This window comes from Helianthus annuus, chromosome 1 (genome assembly GCF_002127325.2).
Source record: "Helianthus annuus cultivar XRQ/B chromosome 1, HanXRQr2.0-SUNRISE, whole genome shotgun sequence".
Lineage (NCBI taxonomy): Eukaryota > Viridiplantae > Streptophyta > Magnoliopsida > Asterales > Asteraceae > Helianthus > Helianthus annuus.
This window is the reverse complement of record NC_035433.2, coordinates 127,615,890-127,629,340: the sequence shown is the minus strand read 5'-3', so window position 1 is coordinate 127,629,340 and position 13,451 is coordinate 127,615,890. Positions and strand designations below refer to the sequence as shown.

Below are 13,451 nucleotides of genomic sequence, written 5' to 3'. Positions count from 1 at the left end.
GGGCTTTCGCCTTTAATGGACCTATTTCCTGTCCTTTACAATCTTGAGAAACAAAAAAGATGTTTAGTAGCTCATCGAGTTATTTTTCTTCAAAACAACCAGATCTCATTTAATTGGAAGTGGAAAAAGAAGCGTCTCCCGGAGGTAATCAAACAAGTGGTCATCGACATTCAGGACATGATTCCTTCCTATAAATTCAAACATGATAAGGACTCTTGGCTATGGACTAGGGAGGGGGATGGCCACTTCTCGACAAATTCGTCCAGGAAATGGATTGGGTCGGGTCGGGTCAAGGAGACATCCCTCTAAGCAAAGTCTCCAAGCTGAAATGGATACCACTAAAGATTAGGTGTTTCATTTGGAGGTTGTCTCTAAATCGTATCCCCGTCTCGAGTTCACTGATTCATAGGGGCTTGCATCTTCCTAATACGGCTTGCACTCTATGTCACACTGAGTTGGAGGATATAAACCACCTTTTCATCCACTGCCCGGTTGCAGACTCGGTGTGGAGGAAAATTTCGCAATGGTGCGGGTCTCATCTTTCATCCTTCTCTTCTTTCCATGAGCTCCTGAATTATTGCACTAAGATAGCAGGTTCAAAGCTAGAAAAAAAGTGCATCTCAACTGATTATATACTCAACTTTCTTGTCAATTTGGAAAAATCGCAATTCATGGAAGTTCTCCACTAAGAATGCCTCAGCCCAACTGGTAGAAGACATTATGGTGAACAACTTCAATTGGGTTAAAGTGAGGTCTAAAAACATTGTAGTAGATTGTGATAGATGGAAATTATGTCCTCCCCATATTGGTATATTTAAGGCTTAAACTCGGATGAAAGGGGATCAGGTTTTATTTGGGTTTTTTTTCCATATGATTGTATCGGGTTTTTGCTTGTCTCCCATTAGCTCCCTTTGATATATATTTATCATTGTTGCTGTTAAAAAAATCAATAAACCTAATTAACTAATAGCAACCCAAAACAGTGATCAACAATATGTTGGAAATTTAGTGAAAATGAGTTTTTTACTAAATATTTTGGACATCAATAATATTTATATATATGTGTTGTATAAATAATTATTTATGGGGTTGTGTTCAAACTATGTCCAAATAGAGCTAAGATGAATGAGATATCGAAGCTTGAAGTTGTATGTTTGGAACAAAAAAAGATGAATAATATGGATTAGTTTTGTCAACTTGTCCCATATAGGTGGGATGACAAAACTTAAAGTGGTATATAAGGAAGAGCACTCCTTGAAAGGCAAACACTAGTGGGACCCAAAGGGTGCATCGCACCTGCACACATGCGCGCGTTAGGGGTGTTCAAAAAACTCGTGGCTCGCAGCTCGCTCGAAACTCGCTCGGAAAAAGCTCGAAGAAAGCTCGGCTCGAAATTGGCTCGGTTGTTAACGAGCCAGCTCGGCTCGGTTTGTAAACGAGCCGAGCTCGAGCTTGGTCTGGCTCGGCTCGTGAGCTGGCTCGATAAGGTTTACATCCTTCATTTTTTGTCCCACATCGCTTAGAAAACAAAAACTAAGTGATTATTTTCCTTATAAAAGAAGGTAAAGACAATTTACAAAGTGAATAAACTATTTTTACTTGCATATTTAGCCATATCGTTAAATTAAATAGCAATTATGGCCCTTAGTCTATAAAGAAATTCATTTTTAGGTAGTAAATTTTGCGGTTTTTTGTTAGTTCGAGCTAGATCGAGCCGAGCCGAGCTAGCTCGAATTCTAATCGAGTCGAGCTCGAGCCTCAAATCACAGCTGGATTTGAATTTCGAGCTCGAGCCGAGCCAGCTCGAATCGAGTTCGAGCCGAGCTCGAGCTAGGTCTAGCTCGGCTCAACTCGGCTCGTTTACAACCCTAGCGCGCGTGACATGGGTTATAAGCCCAATGTGGTGCACTTTGAACTTCACACACCGCCTTTGTATTTTTGCCCATGAGCGCGTGGTTAGATAATGGCGGGTCCGCTTATGGCGCACCTTTGGGTCGCGTAGGCGAATGTTATGGCATGGCACATGTCGATGCGGCGCGAGCTTTTACGGGCGCGCGAGTGTGAATGGCGCATGACCAGGTGGCGTCCTGGTATGCGTAGCGGCATCCGCATGGCGCAAGGCTATCTGTCCGCGCGGGTTCTAGTGTGGTGCGCGCGTATAGTCTACGCGCACGCGTGACCAGGAAAAACTGGTCAACCACGAGTGAATGGTCTCAACTCATTTAATTCTGTCATGAATGAAAATGAGCGTTTCGAGTTGACCATTTTAATCCATTTGATTAAACTTTAATATTGTCTGTTACAATATTAAATATCTTGTTTAGTACAAGATTAATGAGAAATTAAACCCTATTCATTACAAGGTTTATTATCTTGTTTAATGGGGTTGACTAAGCCTTCTTTGTGTGGATATAAAATGAACATGGAAGTTCATTTTGAATATAGAGAAAAATCCCACACACACATAGAAGTCCTACGGTTCCAAAGAAATTTAGAGAAGAGTATTCTCTAAATTATTTCTCAACTTCATCTTTGTTCCATGGAAATTTAGAGAATAGCTTTCTCTAAATTGTTTTTACACAACTTAATTTTTCTATGTTAAGAACACCTTGTTACCCGGTGTAACCTCGGGCACGAGTGTCATCTCCGGCAGTACAACTACTGCTTCGGTTGTTGTACCCTGGGAGACAGAATCGTCTGAGAGGAGGCGCGGAATCTGTTTTAAGGGAAGCGTGTTGAACACGTGCCTTAACCAAAACCGTTAACGATATTTTGCTTGTCTTGTAGTGGAGTCTCAGCCAAGAAGGATTGCACAAGAAGGTGCAGTTGAAGTTCTTCCAAAGACATTGGCTTGAATCAAGATTGGTACAATTAATTGTATTTTATATTGGTTTATTTATTTTTGTAACCGGTGTTGTACTAGAAGAATTTCCCACAAATAACGAGAGTCTCGTTATTATTTAATTTATTAATATTTTTAATAAAAAAGTGAATATAGTTCCTACACAATAGCCAATCAGGTACCTGTTTGATCAAGAATTAACTACTTTACCATAAATAGTTAAACGATCTTGATTGACAATTATTAGCTATGATTGACCAATATTGGCTCTAACTTGCCAAAATTGACCATAACTCAAACCACATGATGATTAATAACTCAACTGGCCACCATTTATCATAACTAACCATTAATAACCTTAATTAACTGTCATTAATCAATAATGATCAAAACTAACCGTATTTGACCAACAAGACTATAGGATGTGGTCATGATACTTATGACCACCATGACTCTTCATGTCAGTGTCATGTCACCCAGCTCTAATCCACCATCCAAAACCACTATCCTAAGGATGTTGTCATGACCCAAAACCAATACCCTAAGGATGTTGTCAGCCAAGAAGGATTGCACAAGAAGGTGCAGTTGAAGTTCTTCCAAAGACATTGGCTTGAATCAAGATTGGTACAATTAAATTGTATTTTATATTGATTTATTTATTTTTGTAACCGGTATTGTACTAGAAGAATTTCCCACAAATAACGAGAGGCTCGTTATTATTTAATTTATTAATATTTTTAATAAAAAAGTGAACATAGTTCCTACACAATAGCCAATCAGGTAAACCTGTTTGATCAAGAATTAACTACTTTACCATAAATAGTTAAATGATCTTGATTGACAATTATTAGCTATGATTGACCAATATTCTTGCCAAAATTGACCATAACTCAAACCACATGACGATTAATAACCCAACTGGCCACCATTTATCATAACTAACCATTAATAACCTTAATTAACTGTCATTAATCAATAATGATCAAAACTAACCGTATTTGATCAACAAGACTATAGGATGTGGTCATCACACTCATGACCACCATGACTTTTCATGTCAGTGTCATGTCACCCAGCTCTAATCCACCATCCAAAACCACTACCCTAAGGATGTTGTCATGACCCAAACCACTAGTCCCTTATTTATTTTAATTTATCTTTTTCTAAAGAAAAAGAAAATGATTTTTAAAAAAATGGAAAGGACCATGGTACCATAGTTTAATCCATGCAAACCATGGTGGATCAAGCAAGGGAGTGGTGTACCATTCCATTCATGTTCCTAGGTGGTGAATTATGTCCCAACCATGACACTCACACCCTTTAGCCTAATAAACCTATTTGATATAAAATTAATTAGTTTATCATAAACAATCCTAATTAACAGATAATAACCAGTGACGGATCGATAATTTTTTTTCCAATGGGGTCCATTTTTTCAGTGTTCAAACTTTTTCGGGTCGGTACTCGTTCGGGGCGGGTCAGAGCGAGATTTGAATTAGATTTATAAAAATAAAAAATAAAAAATAAATGGTCTATACAAGGATTAAACTCATGACATCTTGTTAGTAAAGATGGGGCTTTAACACTATACCGGCTTTCCTTTTCTTTTTTTCGTGTCCACCTAATTTTATTTATGTGGTCCTTATAAAATTTAACATACCGAATCTACTAATTTTTAAAAAATATTAGGGTCCGGGGACTCCGACCCGCTCTATGTGAGTCCGCCACTGAGACCATAGGTAATGGTTAATGCCCACTAAGGGGCATTTTTCACCACATCATCATCATAATACCCTTTTAAAAAGGTGTAATGGTTAATGCCCATTTCATTTATTACTTTCCATTATTTTTCTTCTCTTTGGGCATTATTATAGAAATGTCACTCACTCTTCATACCCCTATAATGCCCATGAGTAATGGTGTAAGGCATTATCAAAATCTTTCATGCCCTTATAAAGCCCCATTACATATGGTCTGATAATAACCCTAACTACCGTAATTGACCAATAATCGCCCTAACTACATGTATTTGACCAATATTTATCCTATTGATATATAAGAACTAATTTATCATAAACGGTCTTGAACAAATTTATCATAAACGGTCTTAATTGACCATAATTAGCTATAATTGGCAATCATTGGCTCTAATTGACCATACCTCGAATCACTTGGCCAATATTAGCCTTAATTTTTTTTTTTTTTTTTTTTTTTTGTTTTTGAATGAAAAGTAACTATGTGTCAATCACCGTGACACCGGGCGTTGTGGCCAAAGTCGACTACTCAACCGCCATAATAATCACTATTAAATTGAAAGACGCAAGGATCATGTTATTCATCAAACTAAATCAAATCGCATTTCCAAAATGGGATTTTCCATGAACTTTCTCTTAAATTTAATCTTCATAACGGTTATCATACCTCTATTTCTTCTTCTTATTTTCCTCTACATCTACAATCAACAAACGAAGAAGTACCATCCAATTGGCGGGACAGTTTTTAATATGCTTATCAATTTCAAGAGATTACACCATTACATGGCTGATCTCGCGGCAAAGTACAAAACTTTCAGAATGATTAGCCCTTTTCGTGGCGAGATATATACAACTGATCCTGTGCTTGTGGAGTATATCCTCAAGACCAATTTCCAAAATTATGGCAAGGTATGTACCCTATATATATGGATTTCATTGTTTCAAAACTAGTATTTGGCATTTTCTCTTAATTTACATAAAGGGTTTCAAATTTTTGTGATGTGCATGCACACACTAGACATTACACTTGTGTAAATGATTAATGTAGGGAACGCATGTCCACAACTTGCTAGAAGATTTTCTAGGTGACGGTATATTCACAGTTGATGGGGACGAATGGCAAGAACAGCGGAAGTTATCGAGCCATGAGTTCTCTACGAAAGTTTTGAGAGACTTTAGTTGTGTAACCTTCAGAAAAAATGCAGTAAAACTCGGCAACATATTTTTAGAAGCAGCAAAGAGCAATCAAGTCGTTGATATAAACGTAAAGTTTTCGTTCTTTATCACTAGCTAACATCTGATGTATTACCCCTTTTATTGGCATTATTGCTAGCTAAATCACATTCATGATATGTGCACATACAGGACTTGTTCATGAAAGCAACAGCGGATTCAATATTTAAAGTTGCTTTTGGAGTTGATCTTGACAACTTGAGTGGATCAAATGAAGAAGGTGTTAGATTCAGCCGTGCATTCGACGATGCAAATGAGTTGACTTATAATAGACTAGTTGACATAACATGGAAGATCAAAAAGTATTTTAATATTGGATCGGAAGCAGAACTGAAGAAAAATCTCAAAGTGGTTGATGAGTTTGTTTATAAGGTGATCCGGACCAAGAGTGAACAAATGAGCAAGCCAAAGGATAATTATTTAGTAAGCTACGTATATTCTGTTTCTCAAACAATAATAGAAGTATATAGTTTCACATGCTCTAGCCTGTTTACACCATTTAATTTGACCTTTGATTTACGGACATTGCAGCTCACGAAAGAAGATATTTTATCAAGGTTTATGCAGATGGAAAATAGAGATCCAAAGTACTTTCGAGATATAATAATGAACTATGTACTTGCTGGTAAAGATCCTATAGCGGCTACTATGACTTGGTTAATTTACATGCTTTGCAAATATCCTCAAGTTCAAGATAAGGTTGCGAACGACATTAAAGAAGCAATGTACATAAAAGAAGAGGTCACAAACGTTGCGAATTTTGAGGCCCGTTTGAGTGAGGATGCACTTGAGAAGATGCAATATCTTCAAGCAACTTTGGCAGAAACAATAAGACTATATCCTGCGTTACCACTGGTTTGTGCCTAGAGCCCCAAGTAGATAGACATATACATGTTATGTCTTAATTATTTTTAACAAATGATGGCAATCATAATCTTTGCATGTTTGTACCATCAAAATATTCACAAGGTACAATAAGAATCCTAGAATCGACCATTGATGTGTGTGAAAAAAAAAGTGTTTGCATTTGATCTCGCTATAAAACTAACCACATCTAAGTTTGTTTTGTATACATTTTACTAACTTATAAATACGAATTATGTAGGATTTAAAGATATGCTTTTCCAGTGACGTTCTACCAGATGGTTGTATTGTGAAGAAGGGAGATGTGGTCGCTTACATGCCATATGCAATGGGGAGGATGAAGTTCATATGGGGTGATGACGCACATGAATTCAAACCAGAACGATGGCTCGATGCTAATGGTTGCTTCCATTCAAAGAGCCCTTTTAAATTTACAGCTTTTCAGGTTAGTTAGCTAGCATTTGACATTCATAAAGATATAACTACTTCTGTATAGCTAGACGTTCTTCTAAATATAACACTCTTATTTCATGATGCTAAGTCATTGTAGCAGTTCTACCTTAGGAATTGATCACACACCATCCCACCGAAAGAAGTGGTACATGTCATAATGAATGACTAATCTTAACGTATTTGGACTATTGATTGTTGATGAGTTGAACTCTATATAGCCAACCATGTTTGTGTGATAGGAATTTTAAGGTAGGTGACCTCATGAGAAGTCTCTAACTCGAGGCATAAAAAACAAAGCCATGAACACCTCTTTGTAAAACGAACGATATTGATTGATATAAGTAATTGGATATCATGCCATAGACTAAAAAGAATTCTATTTTTATTCTTTTAAACCTAATGAACAGATTCTATTAAGAATGTGAGTGTTTCATTAAATACATTTTTATCAAGTTTAAAAAACATAGATAAAAGTAAGCATGTCATAAGGATTTATACAAAAATATATAAAATATCATATTTTAAAAGTTATAAACAAAAAAAAAAAAAAAAAAAAAAGCGTTTGAGTAGGACATGTGTCAACGTGTGATTGACTAAATAAAATAGAAAAAATATTTGGAAAAGTAGGGTTTAGTTTAGTTAAAGCTGAGGGGGGTATGTTGTAAGTTTTTTAGGGTACATATACAATGTAACAATTAAGACCAAGTGCTTGTTTCATATGCTTAGACATTTGACAAGTTTTAAGTTTACACGGTGTGGAAGAATAGTATATTGCCATAATTGTGTTAAAATGTCACTATACTGCATACAAAGAAAAGAAATAGTGACCAAAAGATGAAGTATGTGACATTTTAAAATTATATTATATATTCCTAATTCCTATACTTACACTTGGGTACTAGCTCTTATCCTTCTTTTTTTCTTGTTTACACAGGCTGGACCACGGACTTGTTTGGGTCGAGAATTTGCATACAGGCAAATGAAGATATTTTCTTCTATCTTGTTAGGTTGTTTTGCGTTTAAGTTGAGTAACGCAAACGAAGACCCAAAATATAGAACCACAATTAATATTCAACTCGATGGTCCATTGAACATTTATGTTTCTCTAAGGTCCGGATTACACGATCCTTGAACATAACATGTTATACTTCTGCGTATATCATATGTTGTTATAAAATCATGTGTAATAAAATCATGTGTAATAATTAATAAACAAATGTAATGGTGTTCCTCTATAGTTCTATAACAGTGTTGTAATTAAGGACTAAGGACTAATAATTAAATGATAAATATATTGCTTCGGTAATAGCGTACACTTCACTTTCAACACTGGTAACCTTAGGGGTGCCGGGGCACTCCGTTATACTATAACGGAAACAATCTTCCACGCGTGATGGGCCGCCGCCACTACAACTACAACGCGTTAATCTTCCACGCGTTAATCATTTTCGTGATGGTGACAACGCGTTATGGTTTATTTTTGTGAGGGTATTTGTTCGTTGAGGGGAAATTGTTGGGTGTGGTGGTGAGTGATGACCACCCCCACTAAAAATGGTTGTGAGTGATGGAAAAATGGTCAATGACATGGCGAAACTTGATTGGTGCTTATGAGTGATAAATTCTATCACTAGTGAACCACCCCTAGTCCCCTTATATTATGGGTGTACATATTCAGACACCTTATTCCCTAAATCCACACCCTCCTATACGCTTCGTATAGGGCTATACGAAGCGTATAGGGTTGCTTTTCCCGACCAACTTCTGCACCTCGTACAACGTCACATCAGTCAACTTATACGGGGAGTCTAGGCCTGTACGAGGGGCCAATCCGAAGGCCCTTAGACGCCTCGTATAGACCTATACGAGGCGTCTTGGACTGACCGATTTGACTATGAAGAGACTATGTCTGACATGACTTAAAGGCATACGGGGAGTAAAGACCTATACGAGGCGTCTTTAGCTCCCATAAAATGCAACCTACAGTGCGTTCTTGGTCCACATCCGAGGTTTCAACAAAAAAACACTCACATTCTGTTTGTTCTTTTATTTGTGTTTGCGTTATTATCATCCCGGAGTGTTGAAATGTCATCATATTGGAACGGCAACTATATATTCGGGCAATATTCTAGCGAAAATTGGGGGCACGAAAGCGTTCCGGTAACAGTTATTAGCGTAAATGTTTTAATTACTTGTTGTTTTCGTTTATTATTTACTAATGATGATACGGTTGTCTATTTTGGAGGAGTCTGGCGTTCCCGATTCTAATGAGCAAGAGGAGGTTGTGTCTAGTATACAAGGAAAACAAAACAGCCCGTTTCTAGATTTGAACAAGCAACCTCCTGTTGATGAAACAGCTCGTGTAGATGACTCATACCATGCTAGTGGATACGGAGGAGACGGTGGATACGGAGGAGACGGTGGATACGGAGGAGACGGTGGATACGGAGGACACGGTGGATACGGAGGAGACGGTGGATACGGAGGAGACGGTGGATACGGAGGAGACGGTGGATACGGAGGAGACCGTGGATACGGAGGAGACCGTGGATACGGAGGAGACGGTGGATACGGAGGAGACCGTGGATACGGAGGAGACGGTGGATACGGAGGAGACGGTGGATACGGAGGAGACGGTGGATATGGTGGATACGGTGGATACGGGGGATACGGTGGATACGGAGGAGACGGTGATCATCAGCAATTCATTTCCCCGGGCACTCCTTATGTTCATCAAAACAATTCGGACGTTGGAGGATATGGTGGTTATGGTGGATATGGTAGATATGGTGGTGAAGCACCTCCCATTCTGGACAGTCTGTACTTAAAAAAGACGGTATAAATTACTATTTTATTATTAATATTTTATTATTATTATTATTATATTATTATTATTATTATATTATTATTATTATTATTATTATTATTATTATTATTATTATTATTATTATTATTATTATTATTATTATTATTATTATTAATATTGTCGATGTTACAGGTTTTCAACTCCTTAGATGAACTAAAGAAACGGATACAAGAAATAGCAAATGCGGATGGTTTCGTTATTGTCACCCGTCGATCAAAGAAAATCGGGGGAAGAACCGGGAGGGTATGGCTTGAATGTGATCGTGGTGGTGAGCACCAGAGTACAGCAACACTTAGAAAAGCTGGAAGCAAAAAAACCGGTTGCCCGTTTTACCTGATGGCTGTCCGAAACCACCCGTATGAAACCTGGGAGATAAAAGACGGAACAATTGAACATAACCACGAACTTTGTGAGGACCTGTCGGCCCACGCGTTTGTGCGAAGGTTTACTCCAAGCGAAATGAAACTGATCGAGCAGCTGACAGCTCAAAACATGGAGCCGCGCAAAATATTTCAAACGATAAGGATTATTATTATTATTATTATATTATTATTATTATTATTATATTATTATTATTATTATTATTATATTATTATTAATTATTATTATATTATTATTATTATTATTATTATATTATTATTATTATTATTATTATTATATTATTATTATTATTATTATTATTATTATTATTATTATTATTATATTATTATTATTAATTATTATTATATTATTATTATATTATTATTATTATTATTATTATTATTATTAATTATTTATTTATTTATTATTGTTTTATTTATTATTGTTTGTATACGTATACAGTATTTATTATGGAGGACGATCTGATGCCGGGCGGTGACATTCAGATAGAGCCGGTTCAGCAGGGTCCACGACGTAGACAGCGGCCGCCTGTGGATACGCGGCAGGGGCATCCGTATCTAGAGTTTCCCGACGGCACTGACGCCGCCCGTCATTGCCAGAAGCTTAGGAGGATGCACGTTGGATCGCATGCATCGATCGATTGGGATGCGATGGAGGAGATTGCTGAGACGCCGAGAGTGCGTCGGTTTATACCTATCGATTCGCCGTGGCATCGTCTTTTTGACTTGGCGCACACGCCGACCTACAGGGAGCTGCTGGTCGAGTTCCTTTCGTCATTCACATTTCACCCTCCTGGGGAGCCAGTGCAGCTTCCGTACCCAGGTGCTCCCCATCCGCCTGAGATTTCTTTCAGGCTTGCTGGCGTTATGCGTTCGATGACGCTAGCAGAGTTTGCGGTGCGTTGTGGTTTATACATGCAGGAGGAGATCGAGACTGAGATTTACACAGCGGGGCTAGTGGTGGTTGAAAAACCCACTCTTGTAGGGTTTTGGCAGGTGATTGCGGGGGCGGATCATTGGGAGCATGATAAGTCGAAGGGGAGGGTGTCGTTTGTTAGTGACCCACTATACAGGTATGTACGTTTATTATTGCAATTATTGTGATTATATGCACTGTTTATTAATCTCTGTTTTTGTATTTCGCTAACACTATCTGCAGGTATCTGCACCATTTGCTCGCCACTTCTATATCAGCGCGCGGCTACAGCCGTGAGTGGTGTACGACCACAGATCTTTTTTTCCTATATTGTTTGTTGTATAGGAGGCCGTGCGCGCTAGCACACGGTCTAGCCCAGTACTTCGCCTCCGGCCATCACCGGCAGGAGCGCGGATTTTTGTATGGCGGGGCATACGTGACCGTCATTGCCCGTTCATTGGGCCTCGTACCACAGCAGGACCCACATCTACGGACGCCGGCCATCATGCCGACGCGGATGGGTATGCAGTCGCTATGGGGGATGAGGGTTATCAGGAGGTTCCCCGTTGGCCCGCGGTTTAAAAACCGCGACGGGGGCGTATGGAGAGAGGAGGCCCTACCAGAGCATTTCGAGCCCGTTCATCCTCCTGCAGATCCTGCTGATGTAGTGCCCGTGGAGGACCCTCCGGAGGATCTAGACGGTGCAGCGGGGCCACAGCCACCGCCACCTGCCGGGGCACCTCAGTTTCCACGTCACGTTATTCGAGGTGGTGCCCCAGGAGCTGTGCTACATCCGGATGTACGAGCCAGGCTTGACAGGCTCGACGATTTGGTAGGTTGGCTGGTACGGGCGGAGCAGGATAGACGAGAGAGAGAGGGATTACCCCCGATACCGCTTCCACCGGTTCGAGCTCCACATCAGCAGCACCAGCCGCAGCAGCAGCACCAGCCGCAGCAGCAGCACCAGCCGCAGCAGCAGCATCAGGATTCAGATTCGGATTTGGATGCATAGACCTGTTGTTGTTTTTATTGTTATTATGGATGTACAAACTTATCTTATATATTTTTGTTATGGATGTAAACAGTTATCTTATATATGTCATATTTATGTTTGTTTTCAGTTATTCGGTTACTCAATGATTGTTCTCTTAAATTTAGATAATACGGAAACAATATAACCCCCTGAATATAATACGAAAACAATATTTGAAAGAAATAAAATTTTAATCGAAAGAATAATATTTAAAAAGTAAAATGTTAAAAACAATATAATATATTTAAATAGCCGATTTTTAAAAAACAAAAAAAAAACAACACTTTTTTAAAAATAAAAAAAGAACGATTTTTAAAGGCAAATAGTTAATTTTTAAAAAACAACAACTTTTTATAGTGTAAAAAAGAAAAAAAAAACTTTTTTTAAAACCAAAAAAAATTTCATCAAAAAAACACATCTTCAAAAACTATCCAAAAAACCATACCAAAACCCACCAAAACACCCCTCATTTCAGCCAAAAAAAAACACCAAACATAGACGCCTCGTATAGCCCCATACCCTGCGTATAGGGTTCCTTAAACAACGTGCCTGACACCCTCTGTACACCCATCGAATTCAGTGCATGGACGCCTCGTATAGGTCTATACGAGGCGTCTAGGTTTAAAAAAGTGTGGATTTAGGCGCAGTGGGTGTCCGGATAGTTTCCCCCTATATTATAAGTGGAAATGGGTGGCAAATACCGATAAAGTTTTCACTACAAGATCTGTTCGGTCCATGCACCTCTCACCAAGGTTATCAGTGGAAGAACCATCACTGGATAGCCCAGTGGTGGCCACGGAAAGATAAGGCATAGGTTCGAGTCTTGCCGGGTGAGTTTTCCCCTCCGGGTTTACCTGGGTGATAGGGGTTTCTCATCGAGGGGTTGATGTCGGTTGGTCGGCGTGGGGGCTCTGTAGCGTGGGCCCGGTTAAGACAACATAGTCTACATCTCCCAACATACGCGAGTTCTTGATCCTCACCTTTCAAAAAAAAAAAAAAAAAAGGTTATCAGTGGAAGGGAACATCTTCTTCTGGAATGGGTGGGTGCCGAAAAAAGTCAACATGTTTGGTTGGAGGCTTAACCTTAAGCGACTCCTGACTCGTGTAGCGCTA

The 13,451-nt window shown here is 38.8% G+C and overlaps 1 protein-coding gene across 1 annotated transcript; it reads left to right on the top strand.

Moving 5' to 3' along the window:
• The first annotated feature begins 5,379 nt into the window (after window positions 1-5,379).
• Window positions 5,380-8,457, top strand: LOC110876692 (cytochrome P450 704C1). Its single transcript, XM_022124855.2, has 6 exons — window positions 5,380-5,505; window positions 5,645-5,860; window positions 5,962-6,247; window positions 6,350-6,684; window positions 6,935-7,138; window positions 8,081-8,457. Exons 1-6 carry the CDS (start codon window positions 5,380-5,382, stop codon window positions 8,276-8,278), a joined length of 1,365 nt encoding a protein of 454 aa, XP_021980547.2. The 3' UTR covers window positions 8,279-8,457.
• The last annotated feature ends 4,994 nt before the right edge of the window (window positions 8,458-13,451 follow it).

Coding starts and splice junctions, on each gene's coding strand:
- LOC110876692 (XM_022124855.2), top strand. CDS start 5,380: ATGGCTGATCTCGCGGCAAAGTACAAAACTTTCAGAATGATTAGCCCT. Junction 6,248..6,349: donor GAGCAAGCCAAAGGATAATT/ATTTAGTAAGCT, acceptor CCTTTGATTTAC/GGACATTGCAGCTCACGAAA. Junction 7,139..8,080: donor TTAAATTTACAGCTTTTCAG/GTTAGTTAGCTA, acceptor TTGTTTACACAG/GCTGGACCACGGACTTGTTT.